General features: G+C 34.3%; 1 protein-coding gene across 2 annotated transcripts; it reads right to left on the bottom strand.

The window, feature by feature from the left end:
- Positions 1 to 1952: 1952 nt before the first annotated feature.
- Positions 1953 to 17644, bottom strand: LOC144438405 (proton-coupled amino acid transporter 1-like). 2 transcript variants are annotated; one of them, XM_078127421.1, is made up of 12 exons: positions 17496 to 17644; positions 16511 to 16660; positions 13561 to 13851; positions 12235 to 12325; positions 10355 to 10443; positions 10087 to 10182; positions 9243 to 9327; positions 8534 to 8701; positions 7730 to 7855; positions 6842 to 7011; positions 6123 to 6292; positions 1953 to 5621 (listed from the first exon to the last, which is right to left on the bottom strand). In XM_078127421.1, exons 3-12 carry the CDS (start codon positions 13779 to 13781, stop codon positions 5290 to 5292), a joined length of 1548 nt encoding a protein of 515 aa, XP_077983547.1. In that variant the 5' UTR covers positions 13782 to 13851; positions 16511 to 16660; positions 17496 to 17644; the 3' UTR covers positions 1953 to 5289. The 2 variants fall into 2 exon arrangements, with proteins under 2 accessions (XP_077983547.1, XP_077983549.1); XM_078127423.1 differs by having other exon boundaries at positions 13561 to 13819.
- Between the last annotated feature and the right edge of the window lie 67 nt (positions 17645 to 17711).

Here is a 17711-nt window from a genome sequence, read left to right as displayed (position 1 = left end):
GTGTGAGTGATGGGGGTGGGGGGGGGGGGGAGGGGCGTCATGTGTGTTTGAGGAAGTCATGTCTGTTCTAAACTTGATTTGATTCTGTTATCTTATAAACTAACCATTGAATTATGACACTGTCTTTGTATGACATAGGTATCTTACTAGTATTGAAACTACATAAAGATGAAATTAAACAAACTTATTCCTGTTTTTGGCAATTTATTTGTATTAGATTCATGTAAATACGTCTGGCAAAGTTCTATATTTTTGCAAACATGCTGTTAGCGAGTGAGTGTGTGAAGTAAGGTGCGATGTAGCTGCCTTCAGATGATAATATTTCAAACTTCCCACTTTGTAACTATGTCAGAAGTGTAATGAAAACAGTGTGTTCTACATGTTCTAGGTTTGTCACCACCATATATCACAAATTTTACTGAGAAGAGTTTAACATTTTTGCTGCTCAGTTAGGCCACTAGTATTACATGCAAGTTATTCCACTTTTCTTTCCGTTTCATTTAGTGATATGATATAATTATTAGGCAGAAAACATGTTCATCTCGACATGCCATTTATTTGTGTATCAAAAAACACAGAGTATTCAAATTTATGTTTCTATTATCATTTTATTGAAATAAAGATTGATATTGAAAGTAATGTAGTGAAATTAGTCAGTGTGGTTTGATGTGTACATATTTATTGTTTTTAATACATGCTACACAAGATTTGAATGACATTGTCGGCTGTTTATATATAATACTCTACAGAGTGTGACTGTCTTTAGGAGATTGCCAGTGTTCAGATAACGATGAATATGTCCTGGAAATAAACTTGAAACTGTTTCTGGTACTTTGTTGAAAACAACTCAAACTCATTCTCAGTTCAAATCAATGACACCATGCAAACTTTAGAGGTGAAAGTGATATCAAAATTTAGTCATTTTAGAGTCCTATGTGACCATTGAATACTGTGTCAACTCTGGCAAAGTAAAGGATTGACACTTCTATTGAACACAAGATAGTGAACGCCAATAGGCCTTTCCAAAATTTGCCATGGTGGCACTCTACTTCCTGTCTGTGTGTACCTTGGGGGTATACATGGTATAGGTTACTTCATTAATCATAGAGCACTGCTGCTTTCCTAGATGTCTGAACAATACAAAAAAACATCCCTGATTTACACTTCTACAGAATACCAAGGGACAAATGGTACTATGAGGTGATCATACCCCCAATCTGAGCGAGGGCGCTGTATTCTCAACTTCCTGTTTGCAGTCTGCAATGGCCTATTTGTTTATTGTATCATTTCAAAAGGACGAGGAACAAGCTTTCATACAGCAAAGTTTTAATTTTTTTTTTCAAGAACTTTGATTTTCAAGGAAAGTGGTCCTAAGGTGCATTCTACCTTATTTAAAGCAAAACATACCAAATGTAAACTGAATGCCTTCCGTTAGGGCAAACTTTTAGATTGTTGTTCCTTCACACCTTGTCAAAAAGAAAAATTCTGCACTACCAGAATTGTATATCCATTAGTTACTACATAAAAAAACCCCATAGCTTTGGAAATATACACCCCGAGAACTCTGGCCGACACATCATACACATCTGCTTTCTGCTTTTGCAAAAGTTGAGTTTGATGACATGTAAGACATAATGATGATATATATGCAAAGAGGTTCGATACAAATTTCATGTCATTGAGGAGAACTCTAAAATCTGTAATGATGCTATGATTTTTATTTGAACAATTTTCCATCTACACACCCTAAGTAATATTCCCACCAAGCAGAAATTGGTCTGATGGTTTTTGACTTTAAGTCGTTTACACACACACACACAATGCTTTACCATGCCTAATACATGCCTATAGTACTACTGAACCTCAGTTCACGTGTACTTAAAAATACTACAAGTATAAGTTTTTTTGCATACAAGAAAGCTTGTTTTTATTACATTGACAAAATACAACCATTGTGTGAGTATTGTTCCATTATTGACATCATATGTTTTTAGTTCAACAACTTTGCAATTTAAGGATTGACAAGTGCAAACTTGCATCAGTGTAACCATAGACGTTGGAGTATATGGTGCAATTCAATACTAGTATTTGAAAGCTTAGAATACATAAACAAAATAATTTGTTAATGTTGTCACTAGGTGGCGTACTTCCAATTCATACCACTAGTACCTAATATTATGCTTACAAATACATTGAATCTTGCAGTATACATGAATAATTTCACACTCACTGTGATATTTTCAGAGACCAAAGCCTGAAATAAATCATGATTTCTGTCAAAGACTATTCTATGTTACACAACAGCTGCATATTAAAAATAGAAATTTGCCATTTCAATAAAAACATGATATTGTAATACTTATCATATTGGCATTATACCCATCTATATTACCTGTTATGTATTGTGACCATGCTGGTTGGCATAATGTTCTGCATGAAGCAAAGTTGTGTTTCCGCCAACAACAAGAACTTTGACTATCAATACTTTAACCCCTGGGTCCCTTTCCATGCATTGTGTAAATAACAGTTCAAAACTGTGAGGCAGAACAAATACAACTAACGAAAAAACACCGGTGCATTTGCTTGAATGAAGTGAGCTAAGAGAAGACTTCACGCAAAGACAAATTAGGAGTTGACACGATAATACGAAAACAACAGTAAGTTCCTCTGATACAGGTGGACACCATGCTTTATCAGTTTGTTTATTAGGTTGACTTCTAATATTAACATGTTTTCTATGTACTAGTACCAGCTGATGTATTTCAAATTTACGTTGTAACAGTAACAATCATACTTAAATGTTACATTGTGTCACATTTAGCATTCTAAATCAGTAAACAGAATCATTTGATCTGGTTGATCATTTGATTTGATTTGAATCCATGGTGTTTTTACTTGACAATTTACTGACACTATAATTAAATTGCATGTCTTTGTATGAACATCATCTCATTCCCGAATACCTCAAGCAAGCAAATGCACCAGATTTTATTCACGGGTTGTACATACTAGAAATTAATAGTAATACACTACATGATTGGATAGTTGCCACAACAAAACAGTTGCCACAACAAAACTAAAGTATGTTTGTTTTTTATATACCAGGTAAGTTGGTCATGATTTGTCATTCATACATGTATGTCTTGGACTTTACATATCAAATATGTTGATACAGACTTTCATTATTAAAATTGACACTAACTATCAGATAACATTTACACATTTAGTATTACATGATTAAAAACAACCAACTGATACACATTCCACCATTTACAGCAAATCTTTGGAAATAAAAAGTATTTATAATCTATCATGTATACAGATTCAGGGGCCTTTGTCTTTAGTGTTAGAAACAAGAATAATAACAATATAAAGAACTCCATAAACATTTTTTTTGACAGTAAGAATCAAGTTATAAACTAATAATGGTTTACCTGCTGTTGTTTTGAAGTTACCTAATGTGTAAATAACTATCTGTGGTAAGCACACCTTTTCATATTTCCACAATAGTAATCTTTATGACAAATAGCTATCAACTATATTGAATGTTGCATTCTGGAACAAATATGTATAATTTGAGAGCCATGTTGAATGCTGCATTCTGGGACAAGTTGGGAGGCATAAAGAAAGTTGCATTCTGGGACAAATGCAAAGGCATAATTTGTGATCAAAAAATGTCATCAACAATAGTGTAATTTATTCAAGGTTTGTGGTATGAACTGATCAAATGAAAAAGAGTCATCAAAATTTCTGTACTTTATCAATAAAATATATCTTGTAGACTTTTCAAGGAAGACAAAACTTTGTGAAAGAAAGTCACAGTCTGCACAAAATGTACACAGTGGCAAGACTCTCTACCTTGGACTTGGGTGTTAAACTACAAATTCTACAACACTTTTTTGCAGAAAATTTGATCAAATGATTCACAGCATTAAAAGTATTGATGTGTTATGGTGAAAAGATTTGATTCATAACACCATGACATCAACAAACTGGCTCCCTGTAGCTTAATGGTTAGAGCTCAGCATTAGCAGTGGGGAGGTCATGAGTTAAAATCCCACTGGCGACGGGATTTTTCTGTGACTAACCCAAACCCAGGGTGAGTGTTCTATAGACTCGATGGGTAGACTGTATCACTAAGCTGTGTCTCACTCACAAGATGAGCGCAAATTTAGGGGGACTTCTGGAGTAGTGACTTGAACAATCGGGGACGATTACTCACACGGAACCCACAGGTGCTATATTTGCTGAGCCTGGATGACTGGATGAAAGCATGTGGACTGACTAGGAAAGCCTTGACAGTTCCACAGCGACGTAATATGGAGTGAGCAACCATAGACCCTTTCGTGTAGGATCTATGGAGCAGTAACGCCCTGTCACATAGTCCCAAACCTGAATGGATTTCTGTAGAAATGTGTGACTGTGTTTATGTTTGCATTTGTGTGCATAAAAAGAAAATCACTGGGATCAATTCCCAGCACAAAAAAAAAACAAAGATAAAAAATAACAGCAGCAAACATTTTAGATATTTTTAGAGAATGTAATTTGCAATAAACTTTATCTGTTAAAACTCTGCTTCTAAAATATAACTATCCTAAAATCTAATTCTAAATATGTTGATATTTTAAAAATGTACCTGCCTTAAAATGATTTAAGAAATCAGCCTCTATATACCCTACGTCCTAAAATAATTTGTCATTAGATCAACTATATCTATGCATTCCATCTATCAATGATTCTATCCTAACCCTATGTACAGAATGTAACATTGAAAAAATGCTACAAAAATGAATAAAATAAACAGTAAAGTTTGTAAATCAATGGTGAAAACCATTCACAACAATATATACAACAAATAACAACATGAAGGTAAACGTCTTCCATCCATCCATCTGCAGCAATTACACCTTGTTTTTTCAGATTTACATGATTTAGGTGACAACCTTGGAATGTCAATTAGATGAAGTTCTGCACCAAAAAAAACAGCTAAACAAAGTCTTGAAACTTTTCTCCCAAAATATATATACTGTGACCATAGACAGCTTCCCCTCCATTGTCTATGCTGTGACGTACACTGTAGAAATAATGAATTATTCCTCACGTCAGCGTCAACTCTGTGTTGATGTCCAGATTGTGGAGTAGTCCATTTGATTGGCGGGGATGTTGTGGAACATTTCCTTTCATTGAGAGAAGAATTATGGAGTATTCCATTCGATTGGACGAGACTTATGGAGCATTCCATTTCGTTGGACAAGAGTTATGGATTATTCCATTTGATTGCAAGGTAGTTTAAACCGTTGTTAATAATGATGAAATTGTAAACATTTCACTGCTGTTTACACTGGGTGCAGGGTATGCAGTTGCTGGGGCTGTAGTTGGTTCAAAAGCTCTAACGATGTCAAGAACAGAGACAAACGTTCCAAAGACGAAGCCAAGAACTCCAATTGTACAGATACAAATATTTTTTGTAAGTCTTACTACTGAGCCTAAGTCTTTGTAACCATTACAATATGTGAGCTCCTCTAGGATTGGTGGAAAGATCAGTGCCAGTGCACTGCTGGCCAATGAACCGACCAGAGAGATAAAGAGACCAAGTTGTGGGATACCAGCTGCTAGACCCACTGAGAAGACAAAATACAGAGATAAAATATTACAAACATGATAATTTGATAATTTTTTTAGTGGAATTAAATGCTAACAACAAATAAAAGACTATTTGTATGTTTAGCAATCACATACATGCATGTAACACACATACACACACACACACACACACACACACACACACACACGATGGTACTTACAACAAACAAACGAAAAAACCTCAATGAAAAATAAGTCATTTCCCCATATTGTTGCATGAGCTCAGAAATAATTATTCATTCTGACAAACAATAATATTCTTTAGGTTCCAAAGTGAAAATCAAGTTTGTCAACAGCACTACCCCAAATCAACAAAAATTTGACAATTTTAACGATACTACAATCATGGTAGTTCACTGTAATACTCATGGATAGCAAATTTCCCTCTTGCAAAACTGTCAATCAAATGAACAAAATTTTGTCTTTTGAGGATTTTTGGCAATCTGAGAAAATTTGCATAAATGAAGAAAACTACTTACGTGTTATAAGGACCAATATCGTTCTGAAGACATAATTTCCCACTGTCCGTAGTTTAGGGGGCAATTTGTCTCTGACTGATGGCCAAATAACATCCATTGGAACGTAAAACTGTAGTCCATAACTGACAAATATTGCACCAGAAAATAGGATTTTGACAGCTAGATACAACCTATAGTTTAGATAGATAAACAGAGTAGTCATTCATTGTAAACATGGTTGTGCAGATGTACATAATGTCTACAATTAGATATTATTCCCCAATATTTTTCTTCGTTCATCCAAGGAAAATACGAGTGACCTAAGGGGAGCCTTTATCACTGAGTCAATAGATGAGTAGTGACAATCCTTAGGTCATAAGTATTTTCTGGTTGAATGAATAAAAATATTGGAGAATAACATAATTATACCAGCGGTAGTAACATCAAAGAAAAATTGGGGAAAGTAATGGAAATTTTGAATGTTTTGACTCATATTTCGAACACAGCAGAACCAGTGACGTAGACGTGTTGTCGTGACGTGGAACGAACATAGCATATATTCCATATTTTTTTTGTTCTAAATGGCTCGTGGATGGTATAAATTAATGAAGTCATACCGTCAATCCAACTAGAGAGTTGCTACACCAGATAAGAGACATGGACTTGAGATAAAGGTTACAAATAGTTATCTCATAACCCTTTGAGCTAAGTCTATGTAACCACAGTAGATTGGTGCTTACCCTTGGTCCTGTGGGAGATCCAATGTTATAGAATCCGACAGGTTATCTCCAAAACACATGTATCCCAGTAATCCCATGGAGATGTAGAGAGCAGTCACCATGCCCATACCAAAGAATAACACTGTATTGAAATGATTTGGGTGTTTCATCTTGTTTTCTAAAGGTAGCACCTTGTATTTGTAGGGTGGATGAGAAAAAAATATTATTTGAAGGAAACATTCAAACAGTACAAATGTACATGCATGTGGTACAGAATGTGGAACGTTTGTGACAGATACAAGCAACGATATTTGGCAAATTTAAAACTCATAAAAGATGTGAGAATAAAACAAGTACTGGAAGATTGGAAAGGGAGAAAACATTTCACTTGATGCAAACTATGTAACTGTGACACAAGCCAAGTTGCAATTTACACTAGGTCAAAATTTTTCATTCCTTATTTGAACATAGTGAAGTTGAAATGGAAAAAATAAATTTTCACTTCAAAAATATCATTTACAGGCCTGTAACATGGTTTTACACATTTAATCAATTTGAAGTGTCTACATTGATGCCCATTCATTATCTTTTATACAAAAGTAGTTTAAGATAGGGGGTCTAGCTCATTCCAATGCTTACCCTAACTCCCTAGCTTTGATACAAATATCCATCCATTATACCTCCAGTCCACTATTCTACATTCTTGAAAATGATACAAATCACTTTTATATTTAATATTGAGATCTAACTTTATTTCTATCCCTACCTCATCCCAAATCAGATCTTACTCCATTTCTATCACTAACTCACCCCAAATCATAACTCCCTAGCTTTGATACAACTATTTATTTGTGAATCATCAGTCCACTGTTCTACATTCCTAGATTGAGTAAAGTTACAATTACTTACCACTCCAATACCTTCAAATGCATATATAGCAGAACCAAAGAATATTGGAAGACCAGGTAGTGGTGCTATAAGGTCTATGTTAAATTGATCATGGTGGGAATTATCAATAATTCCACTTATCAGGTACTGAAAACAAACAACAGAAATGGTTTATGATTATTTTACGGAAAAGAGCGATGAAACTAAGTAATTGTGAATAATATGAAAAATGCTATGTTGTGTTGTATTTAATGATGAGACAATGGTGAAAACACTCAAGACTTTTATCAAACTAAACATTCATGTGAAGTTTCATTATCATTCACCATATACACCTCTTGTCATAATACATACATACATACATACATACATACATACATACATACATACATACATACATACATACATACATACATACATACATACATACGTACGTACATACATACATACATACATACATACGTACATACATACATACATACATACATACATACATACATACATACATACATTCATACACATACTTTACATACATACATACATACATACATACATACACACACACATACATACATACATACATACATACGTACATACATACAAACATATATACATACATACATACATACACACACATACATACATACATACATACATACATACATACATACATACACACACATACACACATACATACATACATACATACATACATACATACATACATACATACATACATACATACATACATACATACATACACACATACATACATACATACACACATACATACATGTTAAACATTACAAAGCTATGTGGACTTACCTCATATATAATGATTAAACCAATGGCTAAGATAATATTGGCAAACATTGAAAAGATGGCTAAGTCATCCAGATTTTGTATAAAACAATACAAAGTTACAGGTACTAGTAGGATCAGCATGAATATTTGCACAGAGGGTGTGCTATCTCCATAAAAATGTTTATACACCTACAAGGTAAAAAACAACAAAGTTGCCTGAAAAACTGAACAACAGTTTGGTAAATGCTTCATAGGAACATCAGACTGTTTTAGTTTACTGGGCTTCAGAATATTTGTTGTGGAGAGAAATTTTCTCAAAACTCAGCAGAAGTATTTACCATAACTGTGAAGGGAGGAACTCTGGGAAAACACAGGTAGATATGACCCATTGTAATATCTTTCACTACTGTGGACAAACTTTATAGCAAGCTTGCAACTGGGACCTTGTAGGATGATGTTCTTATATAACAGATTTTCCCTCTGTGCTGTTTGGTAGCCATGATTGTAACTTATGCATGGAGTTGAGGAAGTACATTGAGAGCCAATAGGGACATTATGAACTTGACTCTGTGCTGGAGTAATCGTGTGGAAAGGTACTTGTATGCAACACATGTCATGTGCATAAAGTAACAAGCATGATTACATGCAAGTCAAAGTTAATTACATGTCACACCCTTTTACCGGGCGAGTAATATTCTAATTTTTGATCTTTCACATTCTGTTTACTTACCTGTTGAAAATTATCAGCCATAAAGACAAAATATACGCAACAAAATCCCAACTGAGTTAAAATGAGGAATCCGTTGACTATTCTCCTGTAAATGACAAAATTTACATCTGTTAGTCAACCAATCATTGTGCTCCTGTACTAGTACCTCATACATATTCAAAATATACAAACAGACCCCTTTCTGACAAAGACACCTTCAGATATCATATGGGATTTTTCTAAAAAGATTAACCTTGAATTTGTTCACTTTTGAGGATTTTTCCAGTTGATGTCTATAAGCTTAATGTAAACAAATACACTCTGAGGTACCACAAATTCAAAGTCACTTTTAAAATTGTAAGTCTTTGACAACATCTTCTAAGTAACTTGTAAATCTATGGTCACTCTGTATCTGTAGTAGAACAAATGAGATAAAACACATAAGTGTGAACGGGGCTATTGACATCATAATAGGCCTTTCCAAAATTGGCCATGGTGGCGCTCTACTTCCTGTCTGTGTGTACCTTGGGGTATACATGGTATAGGTAATACTTGGTTAATCATAGAGCACTGCTGCTTTCCTCAATGTCTGAACAATATGAAAAACATCCCTGATTTACGCTTCTGCAGAATACCAAGGGCCTAGGGCACAGTTCTCAAGAAACAGTACAATGAGATGATGATGATGATAATGATGATGATGATGATGATGATGATGATGATGATGATGATATCCCCAATTTGAACGAGGGTGCTGTATTCTCAATTTCCTGTTTGCAGTCTGGAATGGCCTATAGGAATGACTTGCACTGGTGAATATAGGTTACTGGTCCATACTGAAAGATAGATTTCTACTAGTACCTACCTTCCTATATGACCTCTGGAGTGTAGACAGGTTAGTGGTCCACGCTGAAAAGCTTCCTGGGCTACACCTCCATAATCAAGTGACGTTTGAGAAGTTCTTTGTAAAAGGTAGAAAAAATAATAAAATATTTACATGGCTGCACTAAAAAAATATGCATTTCCATTCAATTTTAAACCAAATCATGGTATATGCATACTTCAAACAACCATCAATCCATCACACCCCCAACCCTCTCAACTCTGAATAATTACATGTTATTTGAACTTACTTTTCACACAGTTTATGGCTGCAATCCACAAGTTTCTTCATACAGTGTATACAAATGATAGCCATGACAAAGAGAGCTATTGGACCAAGCTAGGGAGTAGGAAAAATAAATAAAACATTATTTTGTTGTAATTTGTTGTGTTCTATAAAGGGTTCAATGCACAGGTTAAAACTCGCATAAATGTTTTGTTTGCATATTACGACAAGGAGTTCCACATTACATACACACTTGTGAGAACAAATTTTGAGTTTGCATACTTGTAAGAGTGATTCTATTGTTTTCTAAGTTTCTCATTACTTTTTCATAACAACTATGGGTAGGTCAGTTGATTTAAAGAAAATTTTTCTTTTTTAAGAAATTAAAAATCATCTTCATGTTTCTCTTCCTCTCCTTTTCCTCCTCTCTTTCTTCTTTTTATTGGATTCCTGGGAACAAGCGCTTGCCCTTTCCCAGCTTCTCTACACAATTGGCATGTCAGGCCCTCTACTTGAATAACTTCCGCCATGAAGAAATGCTCGGTTCGTGAACAAGTGTCATCACCGCTGCCATGACTGTAGATGATGTCGACAGTCCAGACACTTGCTTATTCTTGCCTGAGAGGATGCTGTTCCACAAAATATTAAGGGTTGGCAAATTTTTTTTATCTTTTTGATGTCGGAGCTGAAAATTTGGGTCAGTCGGGTAATGAGAAACAGGAAAAAAAATAGAGCCACCCTAACCTAAACCTTACAAGGAATATTGTAAAAACAGTTATTTATTGTTAGAATGATGTCAGTTATTTCTACACTTTAATGCTTTTAATATTTACAGTCTTATGTGAATGTGATTTTCAGGACAGAAAACTGGTTTGGAAATTATTTGCTTAATATTTTTCATTTTATTTTAAACTTTTTTTTTTCATAATTACCAATAATACGTCAGGTATCTACCAGTGCTTATGAACCAAAGTTGATAAATTAATATTACAGATGTTTCAGACAGGAACTTCCAAATTCTAATAACCGATCTATATTATTTTTAGTTGACTACAAATTATATTTTCACGGTAAATTTTAAAGTGGCCATATTTGCTGAGGATTGGGTATTTATTTTGGATTTTTCATTTATAAAACCATTTTTTATAAATAAAAAATCCAAAATAAATACCCAATCCTCTTCATATGGCCATTTGAAACAAAGAAAGTACATTCATCATACATAAAATCAACCAAACAAATTTATATTTCAGAACCTAAATTTGTCAGTTTGTTTTGCTAGATATTTGCTAAGGCTGTGACAGGATTTAGTATTAATCAGTCTAACCTAAATATAGACACAACATGTGGTGCTATCAGTATGCAAATAAACCCTAACCTTGCAGTCAAAACGTCATTAGGTCATGACCCTTGTTGACAAAATCAACAAATGTTTTGTCGAAAAACCAAATAAACATCAATCATATCAGGTATCGCAATAATTCACATTTGCCTCCTTTTAACAATTATTTAGTTTCGTACAACAAAATTCAGACTTTTGTGAATTTTTGTGGTTATTTTGATAAAATTTGTTCAACCAGTATGGCATTAGTATGATTAATGCCAGAAGGCTGAAATGACTAAAAAAAAAATTGATCAAAAATCTAAATGTTTCCATTTCTCTTTAATTTTCTTCAATACAAAGTGTCAGTAGTCTGAAAGGTCCAGCCCATTAGTCTGCTTATATAACCACTCACAACCCCACAGAGAGCACATTTATACTATAAACAGATGGAACGCCTGGAACTTTCAGTCTACAATGACAGTATTAAAACATGGCAGTTTTTTTGCAATATAATGACCCTTGGACTTAAAACTGATTTAAAAGACAGTTTCTAGATGAATAACAACTTGAAGCTTACTTACCACTATACCAGCATGTTTGACTGCGTAAGCCAAGCCTAGTAGACCTGTGCCTATGTTTCCCTTCAATAGATGCATTAATGTTTGTACATCTCTGGTACCAAGAAATAAAGGAAAAAGAATACATGACATATGGCGGTTTATATCATCATGATATTTTCTCAATCATAAACATGGCAAAAGTTTGATATGGTTGGCACATACCAGGGGGACACTGGGTCAAGCCTTCCAAGCTACATAACAGTTCTACGGGTTAAAGCTTATAACAATCATTTTATCAAAACTGTCTGTATTCTCACACTCCTAACCTTGTAATGTTACTTGTCTCCTTCATTTTGTTTGAGTCACAGAAATCAGGCTAGGGTACACAATATTTAGTCCATTGTACTCTAGTCTTGCAATGGTGGATACTCTGTAACATCCCTAACCCTAATGTTACTTGCCTCCTACATTTTGTTTTAATAACAAAATTCTGGGTAGGGTACACAATGACAGTCAGAGTCCTTGACTCTTGCTTTAGGCTTTGTCTATAAAGCTTGGGTGATGATACTAAGAGAGGGAAGTCTATAGGTAACTAGAAACTGTTATTCTAGCTAGAATGATTTCTGATAGCAAACTGCTTGCTTCTTGTAACTTTGTACAGCAAGATCAGAATGAAATTGATCTGTCTCCTATCCCAAGTAAGTTCTGTAGCATTGCTTCAACTACACAGTACATAACTACAGTTTGTCATGGAAAGCAATTCAAATCATACTTAGGTCAAAGTACAGTTTCAGAAGTGAAATCTACAAAATCTATTCATCAACTTTAATTCATGAGATATTTAAAATTTGATTATTATCACAGTAAAGCATGTTGTCCGGTGTGTTGGCCATCGAATATTTTTAGAATCATTACCTTCACTTCCCGTTGCAGGAAATAGTTTGTACTTTTTAAAACTGAAATTCATATTGTATAATTTGGCCATGTGAAGTAGCATTTTTCAACTTAATGGTCAAAACCTGGGTGGTGGTAGCATGACTTAGACAAAATAAATGCAATTCTCCACTGATAGATAAATTCATACCAGATTGAAGTCTTTAGGTATTAAGATCTGAACCACAATTGTGCTTGAGTCCACCAAATCGTATAAATGGGGACCTTGTAGGACTCTGGTTGTCTGCTTCCTAGGGAGTTGAGGGAGTAAAGAATTACACATATATATGGTTGTGCCATTATAGGTACATACCACAGGTAATAACTGTAAAGAACATTCTTGAGAGCACCGAGTTGGAAATCTCTACTTCCATTATAAACTACTATCATCTTCTCTATTCTCTTGATACTTACGAAGTGGCATGTTCCGTGATTCTTTCCCCCTCTGACGATGCCGAATTACCAGCCTGGTATTCAATGTCAGAATCTGATTGCCCATTTTCCTGTACGTTGCCCTCATACGAATTAGGGCTACTGAGAATATTATTAACGTTGTGGTCTTCGTGTAAGAGTGGGGTCTGAGCTGTAGAGTCGTCTTCGTTCATCATGTCTTCTAACTCAAACTCTTCTTCCATGCAACAACACTTTCACCTTTTCTATCTTGCATCTACGTCTTATGATACCAGCAATATGCAGATAAAAATTCTGAAGTTAAAATATAGGTTTTTTGTTAGATGTGATGAAGACATTGTTCAATACAATAGTACAGTAAAGATGGGGGTGGGGGTGCCGGTACACACATAAATATTACTATGTAACTGTACAGCCCTGCTTTGGGTTTAAAGTGGCCATATGGATGAGGATTGGGTATTTATTTTTGATTTTTCATTTACATAACAATTTTATCATGACTTGCTACTTGAAAAATCAATGTGAAACAACATATGTTAAGTCCTTGTTTGTAACTCAATAAATTTCAAAAGATTAATAAATGTGTAAAATGTTTGTTTTTGTATGTACAATAACAAACTTTTTACATTTTTTTTTTTTTTTTTTTGGGGGGGGGGGGAGGCTTTCTGCAATGTAATGACTTACTTGGTTAATGTTATTTCAAATTGATATTTCAAGAAGGAAGCCATGATAAAATTGTTTTATAAATAAACAATTCAAAATAAATACCAATTCCTCATCCATATCATGTATGGCCACTTTAAGACCAATATACCATTTTAACCAATAATTGCCGTGTTTGATATATATTAAGGTTGATACGCAGCTGAGGACTTGATTCTTTCCCAAAAATTATGTTGTTTTTTATTTGATAGTTACTGCGTAGATGTAATTTTGAGCTAATCTTCATGGCTGTTGGATACAATGCTCATATCATGTAAGTGTTTGCATTACTCAGTGGAACAAGAGTTCTGAAAATGTCTTGAGCTGCAATTTATAAAAAATATCACCCAGCTGTGATTTGTATAAACACTTAGCATGATATTACATATTGATAATGGTGAGACTAAAACCCAAGACATCATACAAGACTGCCCCAGTTTGATATTACACATTGATGTGCTAAGACTGCAACCTCTAGGCCTGGGACAAGAATACCCTGGGTATTATTTACATTTATTGCAGGAGGCCATGACCTTGGATATCAAGAATATTTTTTTAAAGACCAAAACAGGAAACGAGTCAGCTAAGATCAAAGTTAAACTATTTTCCCAAGGACATTATCCTTCAAATGACCTCAGACACTAGGACATAATTTTTCTTTGTTGATTTTATAAATAGTTATTAAAGAATAAAGTGGTTGTCATTTTCTTTGCATAGAACTAACAAAACTAAAACAGCATGTGACTGAACTTTCATATTACTATATATGACCTAATCACATGCATTGATTTATAACTTGGGTAGCCCAGCCATTGTTTCTCATCTAGTCATACAGAATGGATTATTGACTTATGGTTTGTAACATATGGCTAGGTCCATGTATACATATGTATCACTTGATTTGCATTGACTAATTCATGACTAACATCATGTTCCCTCCCTCAAGAAAATGTGCATAGGGTCTTCATTCATGAACTATTATTATGGTTAACTATTATTAGGCAATGCACCTAGTTACCTCAACGAAATGTTCAGTCTTTTCAACCAAATTCATCTTCATAACACTGTCACAAGACAGGCCAGTAGAAGTAACATATACATCCCTACAGTTAAAACTGAATATGGGAAATGGGCATTTCACTACAGTGGTGCTGTTCTATGGAACAATCTACCCCTATCCATAAGATCAGCTCCGAACCCATCAAAATTTAAAAGACATCTTAAGAATGTAGTCTGGTAATATAATTGGATATCTTTTAAAGTACACTGTGCCTCTGTAACTTTTTGTCCTAGTTTGTCCATTTTTTGTTTATTTTTCTGAGTATGTAATCTTGCAACAGGTTCCATTGGCAGACATGGTGTCTGTATATGAAAGATTAATAAATGAATAAATAAATAAATAAATAAGTAAATGGTTGAAGCGTTTTGTCTATTGTTATTTTTGTACTTTAATTATTTAATATCTGATTATATTTTGTTTTCTCCCAAAAAGTGAATAATGGTAATGAACTAATGTGAATTTTAAAACAGCTGTCACCGGAAATACATGACATATGGTTATAACATATCTATCAATATAGACATTCATGATGGATGACTTTTCATACCCCCTAAGTTTGTGATATTCAGTTTGAATGCTATCAAAATTGACTAACCATGACACCAAACTATGTGCGCAGAATGCAAATTACATTATCTTGCAAGGAATGCATCAGACATGTCATGCACATAGCAATGAATGGGAAAGACAGATTTCCACTAAATATACACCTCCACAATTCATTTTTTTTAGATTAAAAAGTAGTAGGCAAAAATTTATTTCTTGAACTTTTTAAAATTACTCTGAAACTATAAAAAAGTATTTAGATATATGTGCATGTATGTATGTGTATGTGCGTGCGTGTGTGTGTGCATGCATGCTTGTATGTATGTATGTATGTATGTATGTATGTATGTATGTATGTATGTATGTATGTATGTATGTATGTACTTATATAAATACCTATGAATAACCTGTCGTAACATGAGAGACAAATAACTTAAAATCTGCATATGAATTATGATGTATCATAAATGAAAACCTGTGTAACACTGTAAAATTTAGTTGATGTATGCGAAAGTTGACATTTATGTTACCTGCCACACCAATGCTCTAAAATGAAATAAATTACTTAATATAGGCAGGTTGCCCGAAAGGATCAGATAGTCACCTGTTTTGGTTTTGATATGGTATGTTGTAAAATGTACTTACCAAAATTATTTGCAAGATAAGTAGGCCTAATTAATACACTTTAGCAGAGCTGACAATTTCTATGATCATCCATAAATAGAACTTTTGTCCATGCATTCACTTTACAAGAAGTCTGAGTTTCCAACAGCTGATGACCTCTACCCATGTACACTACAATAGAAAAACACAATCAGAAAAATGTCAACCTTGTTTTTTGATAACATATCACACAGTGAGTCTGAGGGAACTGTGATCTGGTTTATAAATAGGAATTTCACAACTTGGTATTGGAACCATAAGACTGTCTGATTAATTAATGTAGAACTGTCATTACACTGTCTGGTTACCTCAACATCACCTGATGTGGTACATGGGAGAATGTGAACAATTGAACAGAAAACCACTCGCATACCTATTGACCAATGAATGTATTTGCACAACAGTAGAGGTTATTTCATTGTATCAAAGTAATTTGCATATACAATTGAATTCAATTTGATCTCTGTCAGCTGGAAAGTCGGCATAAACATGATTACAGTTAATGTTATACAACTTTCTTTCAATAATGCTATTGTTAATTTCAATGATCACATCCTCCATTATCCCGATAAAGGTGTGTTTAAGAAGAATTTGTATATCTCGATGCTCAATTAAAATCAAAAGAATACCGAATACCCACACAGATAAAATATTGTGAGCAAGGGTTAAGGCAAACCCACGCACCGGTGTCAGACGCCGACTGATGGCCCCCTTGCATTTAAATTTGGTTTCACTTTTTGATGCCCGATCGCTCCCTTCACCACGTCTACAAAACATTCCTACTTCAATTTTTCGAATTAATATGTTTTTGCATATCATAAACAACCCCCACATGGTCGAATATGTTTGCACTGCAGGCACACAACACATATCAAACTTGTCATGTTTAGATTTTAACTGTCCGATAAATCGCTGTTTAGTGTAGTTACGTGGCGTATTCGACAGGCTGTCGAATTCATCAACTTACCAGTAAGAAAATCAACTTCAGTCATTCGAAATCTGGCATAATTGGTTCCGTAATAGCTCACCGATCGACTTATTTCATGTGAAGGGCCACATTCACCTCAGGGACAACAGAAACACCCAAATCAAATGGAAACTTCCTACTTCCAGTGACATTGAACTCTGACCTTGAACGGGTTAGCGTTGGAGTGTCAAGTGTTTTGATTGGATGTATTTATCT

This window comes from Glandiceps talaboti, chromosome 8 (assembly GCF_964340395.1).
Source record: "Glandiceps talaboti chromosome 8, keGlaTala1.1, whole genome shotgun sequence".
In the NCBI taxonomy this organism is placed as follows: domain Eukaryota; kingdom Metazoa; phylum Hemichordata; class Enteropneusta; family Spengelidae; genus Glandiceps; species Glandiceps talaboti.
Note: the sequence above shows the minus strand (reverse complement) of the source record. Positions and strands in the feature narration are given on the sequence as shown.

Bases quoted from the DNA above. Each gene is read 5' to 3' on its own strand.
- LOC144438405 (XM_078127421.1), bottom strand. From the start codon at position 13,781: ATGGAAGAAGAGTTTGAGTTAGAAGACATGATGAACGAAGACGACTCT. The intron at 10,444-12,234 runs GTAAGTAAGCTT...CCTACTCCCTAG, and splicing joins TCAAACATGCTGGTATAGTG to CTTGGTCCAATAGCTCTCTT. The intron at 6,293-6,841 runs GTAAGCACCAAT...TCTAAACTATAG, and splicing joins GATCTCCCACAGGACCAAGG to GTTGTATCTAGCTGTCAAAA.